The sequence below is a fragment of the Trichomycterus rosablanca genome, chromosome 16 (genome assembly GCF_030014385.1).
Source record: "Trichomycterus rosablanca isolate fTriRos1 chromosome 16, fTriRos1.hap1, whole genome shotgun sequence".
NCBI lineage: Eukaryota > Metazoa > Chordata > Actinopteri > Siluriformes > Trichomycteridae > Trichomycterus > Trichomycterus rosablanca.
The window spans coordinates 10,668,921-10,685,146 of NC_086003.1; the positions used below are offsets into that span (position 1 = coordinate 10,668,921).

Consider the following 16,226-nt stretch of genomic DNA (forward strand, 5'->3'; position numbering starts at 1 on the left):
ATGGTCTGATGAGACCAAGATTAATTTGTTTGGTTCAGATGGTCTCAAGCATGTGTGGCGGCAATCAGGTGAGGAGTACAAAGATAAGTGTGTCATGCCTACAGTCAAGCATGGTGGTGGGAATGCCATGGTCTGGGGCTGCATGGGTGCAGCAGGTGTTGGGGAGTTACATTTCATTGAGGGACACATGAACTCCAATATGTACTGTGAAATACTGAAGCAGAGCATGATCCCCTCCCTCCGGAAACTGGGTCACAGGGCAGTGTTCCAGCATGATAATGACCCCAAACACACCTCTAAGACGACCACTGCTTTATTGAAGAGGCTGAGGGTAAAGGTGATTGACTGGCCAAGCATGTCTCCAGACCTAAACCCAATAGAACATCTTTGGGGCATCCTCAAGCGGAAGGTGGAGGAGCGCAAAGTCTTGAATATCCGCCAGCTCCGAGATGTCGTCATGGAGGAGTGGAAAAGCATTCCAGTGGCAACCTGTGAAGCTCTGGTAAACTCCATGCCCAGGAGAGTTAAGGCAGTTCTGGGAAATAATGGTGGCCACACAAAATATTGACACTTCAGGAACTTTCACTAAGGGGTGTACTCACTTTTGTTGCCGGTGGTTTAGACATTAATGGCTGTATATTGAGTTATTTTGAGGGAAGAATAAATTTACACTGTTATATAAGCTGCACACAGACTACTTTTCATTGTGTCAAAGTGTCATTTTGTCAGTGTTGTCCCATGAAAAGATATACTTAAATATCTGCAGAAATGTGAGGGGTGTACTCACTTTTGTGATACACTGTATATATACAGTACAGGCCAAAAGTTTGGACACACCTTCTCATTCCTGTGGTTTTTCTTAATTTTTTTTTTTAATTTTCTACATTGTAGATTAATACTAAAGACATCCAAACTATGAAGGAACACATATGGAATTATGTAGTAAACAAAAAAGTGTTAAACAAACCAGAATATGTTTTATATTTTAGATTCTTCAAAGTAGCCATCTTTTGCTTTAATGACAGATTTGCACACTCTTTGAAATTTTCTCAACCAGCTTTATTAGGTTTCCACCTGGAATGGTTTTCAATGAATGTTTGTGCCTTGTCTAGAGTGAATTTTTTGAATTTGTTGCTTTTTTAATGTGTTTGAGACCATCAGTTGGGTTGTGCAGAGGTAGAGTTGGTAAAATACAAAACATATTCTGGTTTGTTTAACACTTTTTGGTTCACTACATAATTCTTCATAGTTTGGATGTCTTCAGTATTAATCTACAATGTAGAAAATAAAAATAATCAAGAAAAAACATTGAAGAGAAGGTGTGTCCAAACGTTTGGCTGGTGTGTCCAAACTTTTGGCCTGTACTGTATATACTGTATATACTATATATATATATATATATATATATATATATATATATATACACAGTATATATATATATATATATATATATATATATATATATATATATATATATATATATATATACACACTCCTGATCAAAATCTTAAGACCAGTTAAAAAATTGCAAGAATTTGCATTTTGCACTACTGGATCTTAAGAAGGTTCTAAGTAGAGCTTCACAATGCTAAAAGAAGAAATGGGCGCAAGAGACAAAAACTTTTGAGCAGGCAATTTATTGAAAACAACAATTTAACTGAAATAGGCTGTTCATCAGCTGATCAAAAGTTTAAGACCATAGCTCAAAAAAACCCGAAAACCCCCTCAAAACAGAAATCAAAGTGTCAAAAAAAGGACTCAGTAATGAATAGCTCCACCATTCTTGTTGATCACTTCAAACAATCGTTTAGGCATGCTTGATGCAAGTGTATTCAGGAGGCTAGTGGGAACGTTGCTCCAAGTGTTGAAGATGGCTTCACAAAGGGCATCCACTGTCTGGAACTGATGTCCATTTTTGTAAACTTCCCTTGCCATCCATCCCCAAATGTTCTCATTCAGATTTAGATCAGGGGAACACGCAGGATGGTCCAAAAGAGTGACGTTATTCTCTTGGAAGAAGTCCTTTGTCAGGCGGGCATTGTGAACTACAGCATTGTCCTGTTGAAAAACCCAGTCGTTACCACACAGACGAGGGCCCTCAGTCATGAGGGATGCCCGCTGCAACATCTCCACAAAGCCAGCTGCTGTTTGATGCCCCTGCACAACCTGAAGCTCCATTGTTCCATTGAAGGAAAAAGCACCCCAAATCATGATGGCGCCCCCCCACTGTGCCGCGTAGAAAACATCTCAGGTGGGATCTCCTTGTCATGCCAGTAACGTTGGAAGCCATCAGGACCGTCAAGGTAAAAATTTTTCTCATCAGAGAATAAAACTTTCTTCCACCTTTCAATGTCCCATGTTTGGTGCTCCCTTGCAAAGTCCAAACGGGCAATTTTCTGGCGTTGAAGAAGACGTGGCCTTTGAAGACGTTTTTTGTTTCTGAAGCCCTTCCCTCGCAGATGCCGTCTGATGGTTATTGAGCTGCAGTCAGCACCAGTAATGGCCTTAATTTGGGTCGAGGATTGTCCCGTGTCTTGACGGACAGCCAATCGGATCCTGCGGCTCAGCGCTGGTGAAATGTTTTTGGGTCTACCACTTGACTTTTTTGTTCCATAACCCAAAGGGTCTTTTAATAAATGCAAAATGACTGTCTTACTGCATCCAATCTCAGCAGCGATGGCACGTTGTGAGAGGCCTTGCTTGTGAAGCTCAACAATCCTACCACGTTCAAAGTCAGTGAGCTTTTTTACTTTTGCCATCAGGAGGTCTTGACAGTGTAAATACTTGACAGAAAATGACATGGAATCCAAATTTCTGCACACATTTTGGCTTTTAAAGGCTGTGGTCTTAAACTTTTGATCAGCTGAAAAAAGCATGTTTGAGTGTAAATGCAGTTTTCAATAAATTGGCTGCTTAAAAGTTTTTGTCTCTTGCACCCATTTCTTTTTTTAGCATTGTGAAGCTCTACTTGGAACCTTCTTAAGATCCAATAGTGCAAAATGCAAATTCTTGCAATTTTTTAACTGGTCTTAAGATTTTGATCAGGAGTGTGTATATATATATATATATATATATATATATATATATATATATATATATATATACACACACACACACACACATACATATACAGTGTATCACAAAAGTGAGTACACCCCTCACATTTCTGCAGATATTTAAGTATATCTTTTCATGGTACAACACATTAATGGCTGTATATTGAGTTATTTTGAGGAAATAATAAATTTACACTCTTATATAAGCTGCACACAGACTACTTTTCATTGTGTCAAAGTGTCATTTTGTCAGTGTTGTCCTATGAAAAGATATACTTAAATATCTGCAGAAATGTGAGGGGTGTACTCACTTTTGTGATACACTGTACATATACACATATACATATATACATATACATACACACACACAATCTTAACACCCTTAACACTTAAGTTTAAACACCTGTGGTCATAATTCATGATGCTATTTGTGGATATGTAATGCAGATTAAAATAATTAAAATCAGAATCTTTCAAAATAAAACCATTACATTTTATCTAATATATTATGATTTTGTACATATGGCTATAAAAGTCCGGAATTTTAATTTAAGTGTTACATACACTTTTTGCTTCAGCTAATGTCTACTTTTATAGTAACAGCCAAAAGTATTAATACACCTTCACAAATTGAGACATACCTGATCTTGCAATGCCACTGTCTCTCTCATCATAAAAACCCCGACCAGGCATGTCCATAGGGTTACTGTGACCTATAAAGAGTAAGAACGTTTAACAGAAAGTTAACATAAGTTTCACAGCACAAGGGCTTTATCACCCACCACCTTTTCTCTGCACCAAAAAGCCAATTTACCATTTGACAGCACAGTGCAGATTCTCACACTGACAGTCAGTTTAATTCAACAGCCACGTGTAACTTAAGTACTGTTCAAACAGGCTAAGACTTCCCGGCATGTGTTCATTAAGTACTGTAACATTCATGACCATCTTGTCTGGGTAAGAGATCTTTGTGCATGGATATTTATGTTAAATGAGCTTTTAATGTCATGATTTACACTTTCTACCGGATGGATGCATCATCATCATACCATGTTCAATGCAGTACACATGCTTAGTAGAAACAAATGGCCTTCGCTTCAACAAAATGTCATGAACAATTATTATTAAAATTAAGGGTAAAATGAAAGAAGTGTGAACTATACTATGCTAAAAAACATAGTAAGAAACTTACAAACAGTAATTACAAAGCTAATAATATTTTTCCAGAGTGCTGTTTATGTAAGAATAATGAGTAAGTAAAATGAAAATATAAAGCAGCAACAGCAAGTGTGGCTTCCACAAAGCCCTCACAGTGATTACTTTCTGTGAAGTTTATCATGTCTCCTCTGTGTAGCCCTAAGGTCCACCCTCATCTCCTGAAACATGCAGGAGGTGAATTGGCTATATGATATGATATTGGCTAAGGTAATGTTATCCACTAGGGCTGTAGAAAGAAAACAAAATGTATAAGCTGGCAAATTGTACTTTAACTTGTAAATAAAAAATATATAATTAAATTTATTTAAAAAAAAATTATAAATAAAAAACACCGATAAATTAATAAATAAATATTTTTTTTTACATTTTATTGATTTCAATAAATTGATTTTCCTCCAAATACACAAATCAGTAAAATACACATTACTGACTTGTTGTATTTAGAAGGGACTAAAAGGTAGAGCCATATTGGCACTGTATTAGCTCTTATGTGACCTGGGTGCTTCTCAATGACACCATGCGTCTTTGCTTTTTTTTCTGCAACAAACTGTGTCTGTATAGTCACAATAGTTTTATTGTTGAAAAAATAAAGTAACAACAACAACAACAACAACAAAAAAACAACAATACAAAGTATATACCTTAAAAATGATAAATTAAGAGCTACTAAAAGCAAACTTTGAAGCTTGAGTTTGAAGCACACAACAATATTGTCCAATGTCCAACATGCACATGCAGAAGTCATGCAGACTATACACACCCAAACACAAACACATCTAGTCCTAAACTAAGCCCAAATGCAACGCCAACCTGAAAAGAAAGAGGCACTCTTGATGAGACGAAGTGGGCCCTGCTCAGAGAAGGCCCGACGTGGGCTGCAGAGCTGAGAGAAACCTGTGCAGGATAACGGTCACGGATAAGAGAAAGGGATGGGGCGATGTGGGATGAACAAGAGGAGGAGAGACACACACAATCAGGTTAGTCAAGCAAAAAGAAAGACAAGAATATAAAAGTAAAAAAAGGCAACTGAAACAACAAAACAGCAAATAGGTTTGATTTTGAGCGCAAAGTAGCGCAATCCCACACAGAACATACACACAGCCATTCCAGCCAGCACTGCATTTTTTGTATTTACTACATAAAAATTTTTTGATTTTAATTTGCTGTAATTTCTGTGGGCATGGCACTTATACCACTACTGAACACACACAGAATGGGGCTTTTTAAAAAGTTGTTCATGAAAATTTGCTGTCCAAAGTTGCAACACAAGCAGCATTCTGCATGTATTGAGCAGGTAACATTTATTAAAGGAACAAGACTTTACCAGGATATGCAAAGACCTACACTGATAAAGAACATTTAAATGTACAGGGGTTGGACAATGAAACTGAAACACCTGTCATTTTAGTGTGGGAGGTTTCATGGCTAAATTGGACCAGTCTGGTGGCCAATCTTCATTAATTGCACATTGCACCAGTAAGAGCAGAGTGTGGAGGTTCAATTAGCAGGGTAAGAGCACAGTTTTGCTCAAAATATTGCAATGCACACAACATTATGGGTGACATACCAGAGTTCAAAAGAGGACAAATTGTTGGTGCACGTCTTGCTGGCGCATCTGTGACCAAGACAGCAAGTCTTTGTGATGTATCAAGAGCCACGGTATCCAGGGTAATGTCAGCATACCACCAAGAAGGACAAACCACATCCAACAGGATTAACTGTGGACGCAAGAGGAAGCTGTCTGAAAGGGATGTTCGGGTGCTAACCCGGATTGTATCCAAAAAACATAAAACCACGGCTGCCCAAATCACGGCAGAATTAAATGTGCACCTCGACTCTCCTGTTTCCACCAGAACTGTCCGTCGGGAGCTCCACAGGGTCGATATACATGGCCGGGCTGCTATAGCCAAACCTTTGGTCACTCGTGCCAATGCCAAACGTCGGTTTCAATGGTGCAAGGAGCGCAAATCTTGGGCTGTGGACAATGTGAAACATGTATTGTTCTCTGATGAGTCCACCTTTACTGTTTTCCCCACATCCGGGAGAGTTACGGTGTGGAGAAGCCCCAAGGAAGCATACCACCCAGACTGTTGCATGCCCAGAGTGAAGCATGGGGGTGGATCAGTGATGGTTTGGGCTGCCATATCATGGCATTCCCTTGGCCCAATACTTGTGCTAGATGGGCGCGTCACTGCCAAGGACTACCGAACCATTCTGGAGGACCATGTGCATCCAATGGTTCAAACATTGGATCCTGAAGGCGGTGCCGTGTATCAGGATGACAATGCACCAATACACACAGCAAGACTGGTGAAAGATTGGTTTGATGAACATGAAAGTGAAGTTGAACATCTCCCATGGCCTGCACAGTCACCAGATCTAAATATTATTGAGCCACTTTGGGGTGTTTTGGAGAAGCGAGTCAGGAAACGTTTTCCTCCACCAGCATCACGTAGTGACCTGGCCACTATCCTGCAAGAAGAATGGCTTAAAATCCCTCTGACCACTGTGCAGGACTTGTATATGTCATTTCCAAGACGAATTGACGCTGTATTGGCCGCAAAAGGAGGCCCTACACCATACTAATAAATTATTGTGGTCTAAAACCAGGTGTTTCAGTTTCATTGTCCAACCCCTGTAGATGTGTGCATCAAAACTGGATCCAACAAAAAACCTGCCAGAGGGGATGTTTTTACTATTATTATATAAGCTGAAAGAACAAAGGAAGATGGCAGAATAAAAAAACGTAGGTTCATATCTGACATTTTTGCTCAATGTCACTTAATGTTTCAAGTTGTAACAAATTTCAGTTTAAAGTGGATTTGCACTTAATCTTTATCTTTTACCAAGACATTTGCTAGATTTACAAAACACACATTTTTTCCAAGCCACATATCCCAGTTGAACTATTTAGTCAAAATTTAGCAAACGGATAATGCTAAACAAATGTGAAACAGATGTTAGCATGAGGCTTATCAATCTAATAGGTAAAGTCAACCTTTTCTGTCATATAAATAATAATAAGTAGTTAATGCTAGTTTAGCATGACAGGCGAGTTTTTAATAATCTCACTTTAGTTTTGAATAAATATCAGGTAATTGTACAGACCAGGCTAAATAACTTGCTATTGTCTATAAAGGTTAGATGCCATAATCCAGATCTTTATACTATTTTGTGTCTTACAGAAACCTTTTACTTCAAAAAGCATTTATTGAAGAAAAAACAAACATATTACATTTCCAAAGTAAAAGCTTTAATTAGATTTGTGCATTTCAATCATTATAAAATAAAACAATTACCTAATTTTTGTCCAGTTGGCCCTAATCTGGATACTCTTTCAAATGGTGTAAAAAAACTTCCAATAATGTATTAGGCTGTTTGTTAATTTAACTCACAAAATAATATTCTATAAAAGTTTAGGATCACAAATGATTTTATTAAACAAATATTAACTGATAATTCAAAAATGTAAACATTTTAAGTCCACAATACTACAGCACATCTACAGCGTGACTACAAGTGCTCTGACGACAGACACTACGAGTGTGAATTTGAGGTTTTTAATGACCATAATAAAATGGTGCTTAGGTTTGTTTTCTATGCTCTTTTGTTGTTTTGATTTCGTTATTAAATGTGGAAGCTCTACAATGACCACTGACTTTTCGAATGCATAAAAGGCAGGAAATTTTAGCATGACACTTAAAGAGCCTTAAAGTTGTTGAAATCCTGCACACTGCTCTATTTTTTAAGTGAGAGCAAAAAAAGAAATAAACAAAGAGAAAAAGTAGACATAAAAAGTGGACATGAAAAGTAGACATGAGACACTAAAATGTGGTTATTAACAGATGCAGACAGACAGACAGTTATATAAATTTAATCAGATAAATGATAATATTTAAAATAGAAATAAAGTAGGTGAAAAAATCATCCGGTAACAAAAAATAAATATAGTAAAATGTTGTATTTTGGAATCTAGCAGAGTTTTGAGGCAGCATTTCATTAATAAGAATTAAAAAGTTTAAACCTGTGTACACATTAAAGGAGCTTTTATTTAATTGTCAGGGTTAGTGTGTGTCAAAAGCTTGCTGTGCTACAAGATTACCTATGTTTCCCAGAAAGCCGTTGACCACAGTGTTCTGCTCTGGCCTAAGACTGTTGGAGTCTTGATTGATAAACTCCAAGCTGTCCTGCAGCCTGCCAAAAAACAAGAAAATAATATTAGATGTCCAGCAGGAGACAGTGTTAGAATAAATGTATGAGGAAAGCTTACGTGTTGAGGCTGCCGTAGACACTGCTGCCTGTACGTGCTGTAAACACTTTGCTTAACATCAGTTGTGGAGGGGATCTGTCTCGCACAGAGAGAGTAAAAGAAAGTGGGGAAAAAAGAAAGCATACATTTGCCTTTTTAGTACACAATCAGTCAATATGACTATACTCAATTCTCCATCAGCCAACGCTCTTCCTCTTCAGTGCTTTTACAGACTCACCTGATCTGGTGAATTTTCAGTGTAGAACCTTTGTAACTCATTGCAACCGATCCAAACATCATCTCACCCAACATGTTGGAATCTGAAGAGTACCGTGATGCACCCTTAATGGGAAACAATTAAAAAGAATAATGTAATAATGTCCCAGCTCTTACTCTAAACACTGGACCTAATTTAGCAATCAAAAGAGGACCCCCCACCCCCATAGGACCCTACCCTATAATTGGGTGGTGAACCATTCTCAGCACATGATGTTTTTGACAAACAAATCTTCATTTTACTTAAACACATAAATTCTACAATTTGTAAAGAGATAGTATGGCAAAAATGAGCTCAATCTCATAATTGTAGCTATCCCCAACTAAAACTATTTTTCCCAAAATCAGATTTTGGGTTATTAAACCAACAATTAAGATACTGTGACTTGCCAACCTGAAACCGGTTATGTTCCTTGGGCTCTGAGGCACATGAAGAAGTGCTGTCCAGAGAACTGGCGCTACCACACGTCGATCTCAGCTGACAGCACATTTTAGCTTGTGACTCACCACATGTCTTCTGAAAACATTATACAAACCTCCAGGTTAGCACAAACATACACATTCTTGGCCTGTTTTGTTAATGTTTTAATGCTTTATAGTCATTATAATTAACAAGCAAACACACACAAAAACAGCAAACAGTATACCTAACATCTTTTGTACCAAAACACACTCATGTGCACTCGACAAAATGCATAGTGCACTGCCTAAATATACACAGATAGCATTCACTTTGCTGCATTGTTTATGGTTAATTTTGCATTGTAAACTGGTGAACAAAATAAAAAACAGAAAAATCTGTAAATATCTGCAGTAATTAAATGACAACTGACAAATCAAAATTTCCACATATAGGCAACAAATAAAATCACTTAGTTTCATATATTTAAATTAGTGTTAAAATATACCAAAATATGGGTTGTAGAAAGTTTTTATTCAGCTGACCACTTTTACACCAGGGCACGAGTTGCAAGGCTATTCGGATGGGTGACTATTTTCTCTTCTTTGTTAATGGCTCTTGTTGAACAAGCATCTGGACACAAATTAACATAAAAGCAGCTGAGCATGTGAGCCACAGTCATATGACTTCCTCAGTAACTCGTGAGCTGGAGCGGTTTGCACTGCCCTGCTCTCTCTACTGCATTCTCTCTTACTTGCTCACTCTCTCACTCTGAGGAAACAAGATCCTTTGCCAAAACACATCATGTGATAGCAACAACATTAGGTCTAAGCTGCAAGATTCCTCACACCCAAATCCGGAATAAACAGAACTTTAGTGTTTTAACTAAGACGTGCTTAATGATTATTACTATTTATATTATTTATATTATTTATATATATATATATATATATATATATATATATATATATATATATATATATATATATATATATATATATATATATAAATAAAGCAGGTGAATTAAGCCTGCATTAAACAGTTTTATATATACATATACATACATATACAGGTCCTTCTAAAAAAATTAGCATATTGTGATAAAGTTCATTATTTTCCATAATGTAATGATAAAAATTAAACTTTCATATATTTTAGATTCATTGCACACTAACTGAAATATTTCAGGTCTTTTATTGTTTTAATACTGATGATTTTGGCATACAGCTCATGAAAACCCAAAATTCCTATCTCAAAAAATCAGCATATCATGAAAAGGTTCTCTAAATGAGCTATTAACCTAATCATCTGAATCAACGAATTAACTCTAAACACCTGCAAAAGATTCCTGAGGCTTTTAAAAACTCCCAGCCTGGTTCATTACTCAAAACTGCATTCATGGGTAAGACTGCCGACCTGACTGCTGTCCAGAAGGCCATCATTGACACCCTCAAGCAAGAGGGTAAGACACAGAAAGAAATTTCTGAACGAATAGGCTGTTCCCAGAGTGCTGTATCAAGGCACCTCAGTGGGAAGTCTGTGGGAAGGAAAAAGTGTGGCAGAAAACGCTGCACAACGAGAAGAGGTGACCGGACCCTGAGGAAGATTGTGGAGAAGGGCCGATTCCAGACCTTGGGGGACCTGCGGAAGCAGTGGACTGAGTCTGGAGTAGAAACATCCAGAGCCACCGTGCACAGGCGTGTGCAGGAAATGGGCTACAGGTGCCGCATTCCCCAGGTCAAGCCACTTTTGAACCAGAAACAGCGGCAGAAGCGCCTGACCTGGGCTACAGAGAAGCAGCACTGGACTGTTGCTCAGTGGTCCACAGTACTGTTTTCGGAAATCAAGGTGCCAGAGTCTGGAGGAAGACTGGGGAGAAGGAAATGCCAAAATGCCTGAAGTCCAGTGTCAAGTACCCACAGTCAGTGATGGTCTGGGGTGCCATGTCAGCTGCTGGTGTTGGTACACTGTGTTTTATCAAGGGCAGGGTCAATGCAGCTAGCTATCAGGAGATTTTGGAGCACTTCATGCTTCCATCTGCTGAAAAGCTTTATGGAGATGAAGATTTCATTTTTCAGCACGACCTGGCACCTGCTCACAGTGCCAAAACCACTGGTGAATGGTTTACTGACCATGGTATTACTGTGCTCAATTGGCCTGCCAACTCTCCTGACCTGAACCCCATAGAGAATCTGTGGGATATTGTGAAGAGAAAGTTGAGAGACACAAGACCCAACACTCTGGATGAGCTTAAGGCCGCTATCGAAGCATCCTGGGCCTCCATAACACCTCAGCAGTGCCACAGGCTGATTGCCTCCATGCCACGCCGCATTGAAGCAGTCATTTCTGCAAAAGGATTCCCGACCAAGTATTGAGTGCATAACTGAACATAATTATTTGAAGGTTGACTTTTTTTTTATTAAAAACACTTTTCTTTTATTGGTCGGATGAAATATGCTAATTTTTTGAGATAGGAATTTTGGGTTTTCATGAGCTGTATGCCAAAATCATCAGTATTAAAACAATAAAAGACCTGAAATATTTCAGTTGGTGTGCAATGAATCTAAAATATATGAAAGTTTAATTTTTATCATTACATTATGGAAAATAATGAACTTTATCACAATATGCTAATTTTTTGAGAAGGACCTGTATATATATGCGTACGTGTGTATGCACACAAGCGAGTCTGCAGCAGCATGACAGCTAGTGACAAATGAGTTGGAGACTTGAGAAAGGGAATGTGTGCCACCAGTCATGCAAGCACTGAAGAATGCTTACACATTCAGCGTCAGCTGATGCTATTATTATTATTGAAGATAAGAACTCTGGTTTAAAGAAGTCAGGACCTCTGCCCAATGCTAGACAAAGAAAGACACGCCTAAACAAATGCAGTACGCAAGCTTACCGTATTCAAGGCTAACTCCATGCCCCTCTTTTTGGTGTTAGAGTCGAAAAGGATATTTCGACCACGTCTCTCACAGTCTTGGTAGACAATAAGACGAATCTGGCTGGGTTCCAGTTCGGGGGAAGGCCAGCTGCAGCAGGACAGAAACATGTATGCATCCATGACATCTTTGCTTTAAACAAACACTCATTTCCCTTCCCCCACTTAACCACATGAATGATAGCTATAGACAAGGTAATCAAGGACATGATCAGGCTAATCATTAGTATAATCTACAGAATAATCAGAAATCTGCAAGAAAACAGATTATGGCAATATCCTCTTACTAGGTTTACATGCAAATCAATAATCTAATTATGGAAAACCTCTGAGTTAGTACGAGTCAGTGATCAGATTTTGCAGTGTAATAAGCTAGTGAAGTTGTTAACTTTTTGGTAAGGAATTTTAATAAATTAAATCTTTAAATATTTAGTTTTTAAGTAGGGATGCTTATAATCAACTAGTTAAATGATAACTAGGGATGCAAACTGGAGGTGGCAGCATTATGGTCTAGGGCAGGGGTCGGCAATGAAATTTTCCAAGGGGCCACATAAGAAACTCGGACTGTTGTGGAGGGCCGGACCAATAAGGTGAACTTAATTCTGCTCAATATTCATTTTATCCTTTTATTTACATTACATTTTCAGCATTTATCAGACACATTTATCCAAAGCGATTTACAATACAGTTACAGTATACAGTCTGAGCAATTAAGGATTATGGGACTTGCTCAAGGGCCCAACAGCAGCAACCTGGCAGTGGTGGGGCTTGAACCAGCAGCCTTCTGATTACTAGTCCAGTACCTTAACCACTAGGCTACAACCGTCCACTCTTTATGAAAAGCAGTGAATTGTACAGTTCTAATAAGCTGTTAATGTTATGATGTTACATTTAGAAAATTAGAAGTATGCAGAGTAAAAACATCAACATTATTTTACTATTTAAACAAACAAACGCAAAAACAAATGTGAACAAAATGTGCAGGTTTTTAAACTTTACACTATTTTGTTTTGAGTCTAATTACCTCATTTGTTTTTCAGTCCTTTGTTATTGTTTAATATTATTTTTAAAATCACTGAGCTGGTCCTGACGTGTTAAACTTTATAAAACAGTCTTTATTGCTTTTGCAGTTTAGTTAGAGAAGCTTCAGGTGTGACGCTCCACATCGTTCATATGCTTGTATTTCTGTTTAGTACCGCAATAGCGATTTAGAGCCTAAATTCTGATCCTTAACCAGCGTTACATCTGACTTTAGTAAAAAAAACAATTCAGTAGTTCGTGTCTTGTTAAAAACTCCACCGTCAATCACACTCAGTTCTGTTCGCATTACAGTGAAGCTGATACACTCGCGCACACACGCGCATACGCAAATCGTCAAAATCAATCCTGTTATATTGCATGTTTGATGTACATTTATTTACATCTAATTTTTAATTGCCACGAACCTCATGCGGGCCGGTTGGGGATGTCTCGCGGGCCGGATGTGTGTGCCCAGGTCTGGTCTAGGGAATGTTTTCGTGGCATTCTCTGGGCCCATGCATCCATGTGGAATGCACTCTACACCGATTTGGGTATGAATCCATCCTTGCAGATCACATACACTCATAACATGCTGATTGTTTTCCCTGGGGCGGATGGGACCTTCCAGCAAAACAATGCAACATGTCACATGGCTAGAAATGTCCAACACTACCCTGTAACCAAGTACTACCCTGGCCTGCTAATTCTCCAGACTTTAACCCAATGAACATCTGTTGGACCACCTCGATCATTGTGTTCACTTATTGGATCCTCCCCCATGCACCCTCCAGCAGCTGTGGGATGCACTGCAGTCAGCATGGCTCCAGATACCTGTGACAACCTATCAGGAACTTACTAAGTCACTCCCAGCCCGTCTACAGTTACTCTGGATATTAGCTGGTGGTCAGAATAATGTAACTCAACAGTGTATAAAACACATATCAGGTCACAAATGCTTATTAATTAATGTAGTGAACCTGGAAGTTGCGTTTAACAATGAAAGGTGTTTACACTAGAGATGCATGAGTACCGATACTGGTATCGGGTATTTGCCCGATACCACGCTCATCAACTTGTACTTGTACTCGCAAACGAGACTCCGATACTAAACATCCGATACCTGCACGTTGCTGCGTTATGCCTAGTGCACACTACACGATTTTTGCCCTGATTTTCGCTCGGCGACTGGTCGGCGCTAGATTTGCCGGCTCGGGAGAAACTCGGCGTTCACTCAGCGGTCAAAACTCGGCTCTCGATCGCTAAGTGTGAACTATCCAACAACTCGATCCGACCGGCTCACTGAGCGCTCGGCGACCGGATTGAGTTTTCTAGCACGTCAGATATCTGATCTGAGATGTGCTACTGGGAATGAGTGCTATGTCGAACAGCCAATGAGAACGCAGGATACGGTGTGAGGGGAAACGCAGGAGAGGAGTGTAAACAGGTGGGACAGGGGGATAATATAGTGTATATCAGAATACACCGGCACACACACACGTTTTACAGTATTTCTGACCTGATCGTTCTCTACAAAACATAACAACAAAACACCAACACTGCAAAAATATTTATTAACCTCCAACTCACTACAGAACAATCCATGCTATTCGTGTTGCCAAATCCACTCAGATTCATTTATTTTTCCTCCTTGATTTCATCACATCAGTGCACAAACACTTTGATCACTCGCTACTTGTTGACGTGCATTTTTGGACGTGGTATCATTAAACTTCTCGTCACTTCTCACGTGTGTTTTTGTTTAAAAAAAAAAACGGTATTCTAAATAGGTATTGGTATCGGTATCGGTATCGGCAAGTACAAAAATACATGTACTTGTACTCGGTTGGGAAAAAAATGGTATTGATGCATCCCTTGTTCACACAAAGATAAACATTAACAAGACTGTGAGCAAAACCAGTTCAACATTTAAAATACAGATTTAAAATTATCTCCCCTCATAACTTTTGGTGTTAATACAACAAATAACAAATGAAGCAAATAAATATACATACAGACTAGAAGTAGATTTTAAGATCGGCAATATAATGTAGGGGGTGAATTATTGTTGTGGACAAACAGCCTATTAATTGCAAGCTGGTAAAATCAGGCTCAAGTCCATTTTTTGGGAATCTGTGTTTATGAAACCATCTCTGCTTCATTGTACTGGGCACAGGCATGGGGAATAGAACAGCTGGTGTTATTTCTGGGCCCTGCGTCAAACTAAGCAAGAAAAAAAGAGCTGGGGACATGGTGTCATGGTGGGCATTAACATTTTACCCCAGCATTACTCAGGCATGCACGAGCATGTAGTATTTGACAGCTTTTTATTTCATTGTTAAATTAAGGTGTACTTTGTTAGGGTTCAGTGTTAAGGATGTCAAGCAGGTCTGACATCTATTTCTTAAATAAAAATTATATGTGTCTGGCTTTTAAACTTTCTTAAATATTACAAATTTGTCAAGTAAACCCAATGTTACCTAAAGTGTTACCTTGTTCAAATACAAAAGTCTTGTACAAAAATTTGACCCCCTGGATTGAGTTAATGCTATGCAAAAGCTTTGACTTTAAAAAAAAAAAAAAAAAAAAAAAAAAAAAAAACTCCCCATCCAGAAGCTCAAAAACACCACCCTACATTAGTCACAGTAAAATCAAGAATTAACCTACATAAAAACATTCAAAAATGTTATTTTAGTCTGGGCACTAAATCAAAGCTACAAATGATTATTAATCCAAAAGCAACAAAGCTGTCCTAGTACTAATCTGCATGTGCTTCTAAAACAAGCCACACTCATGAAAGCATTAAAAACACATTTGGGCAGCAAAAACAAAGCTTGGTTGATTACCTGGGCATTTCTGTTGATCTGAGAGACTAAACTCGTTTCTTGCTTGGCCGTGCACTCACCTTCTCTCATCTGAGCGAATGCCGCCAAGAATAGTACTGAACTAATTTCTCAAAACTAAATGAGAGTGTCATGTAACCTACAATTCGGGCTGGACTACACAAACACATCTCTGTTAGGATGCAACACTACTTGACAAAACAGTGAATCTGAGGACGAG

The 16,226-nt window shown here is 38.5% G+C and overlaps 1 protein-coding gene across 2 annotated transcripts in view; it reads right to left on the reverse strand.

The window, feature by feature from the left end:
• Positions 1–16,226, reverse strand: part of fnip1 (folliculin interacting protein 1) — a 53,805-nt gene that overhangs the window by 32,130 nt on the left and 5,449 nt on the right. The window contains exons 2-8 of one of the 2 annotated variants that reach the window (XM_063011414.1): positions 12,108–12,237; positions 9,194–9,316; positions 8,762–8,865; positions 8,545–8,619; positions 8,377–8,468; positions 5,085–5,168; positions 3,698–3,769 (exon numbers count right to left, since the gene is read on the reverse strand). In XM_063011414.1, coding sequence (XP_062867484.1) covers positions 3,698–3,769; positions 5,085–5,168; positions 8,377–8,468; positions 8,545–8,619; positions 8,762–8,865; positions 9,194–9,316; positions 12,108–12,237 — 680 coding nt within the window. The remainder of the gene's footprint in view (positions 1–3,697; positions 3,770–5,084; positions 5,169–8,376; positions 8,469–8,544; positions 8,620–8,761; positions 8,866–9,193; positions 9,317–12,107; positions 12,238–16,226) is intronic. The other variant, XM_063011416.1, reaches the window with a different exon arrangement.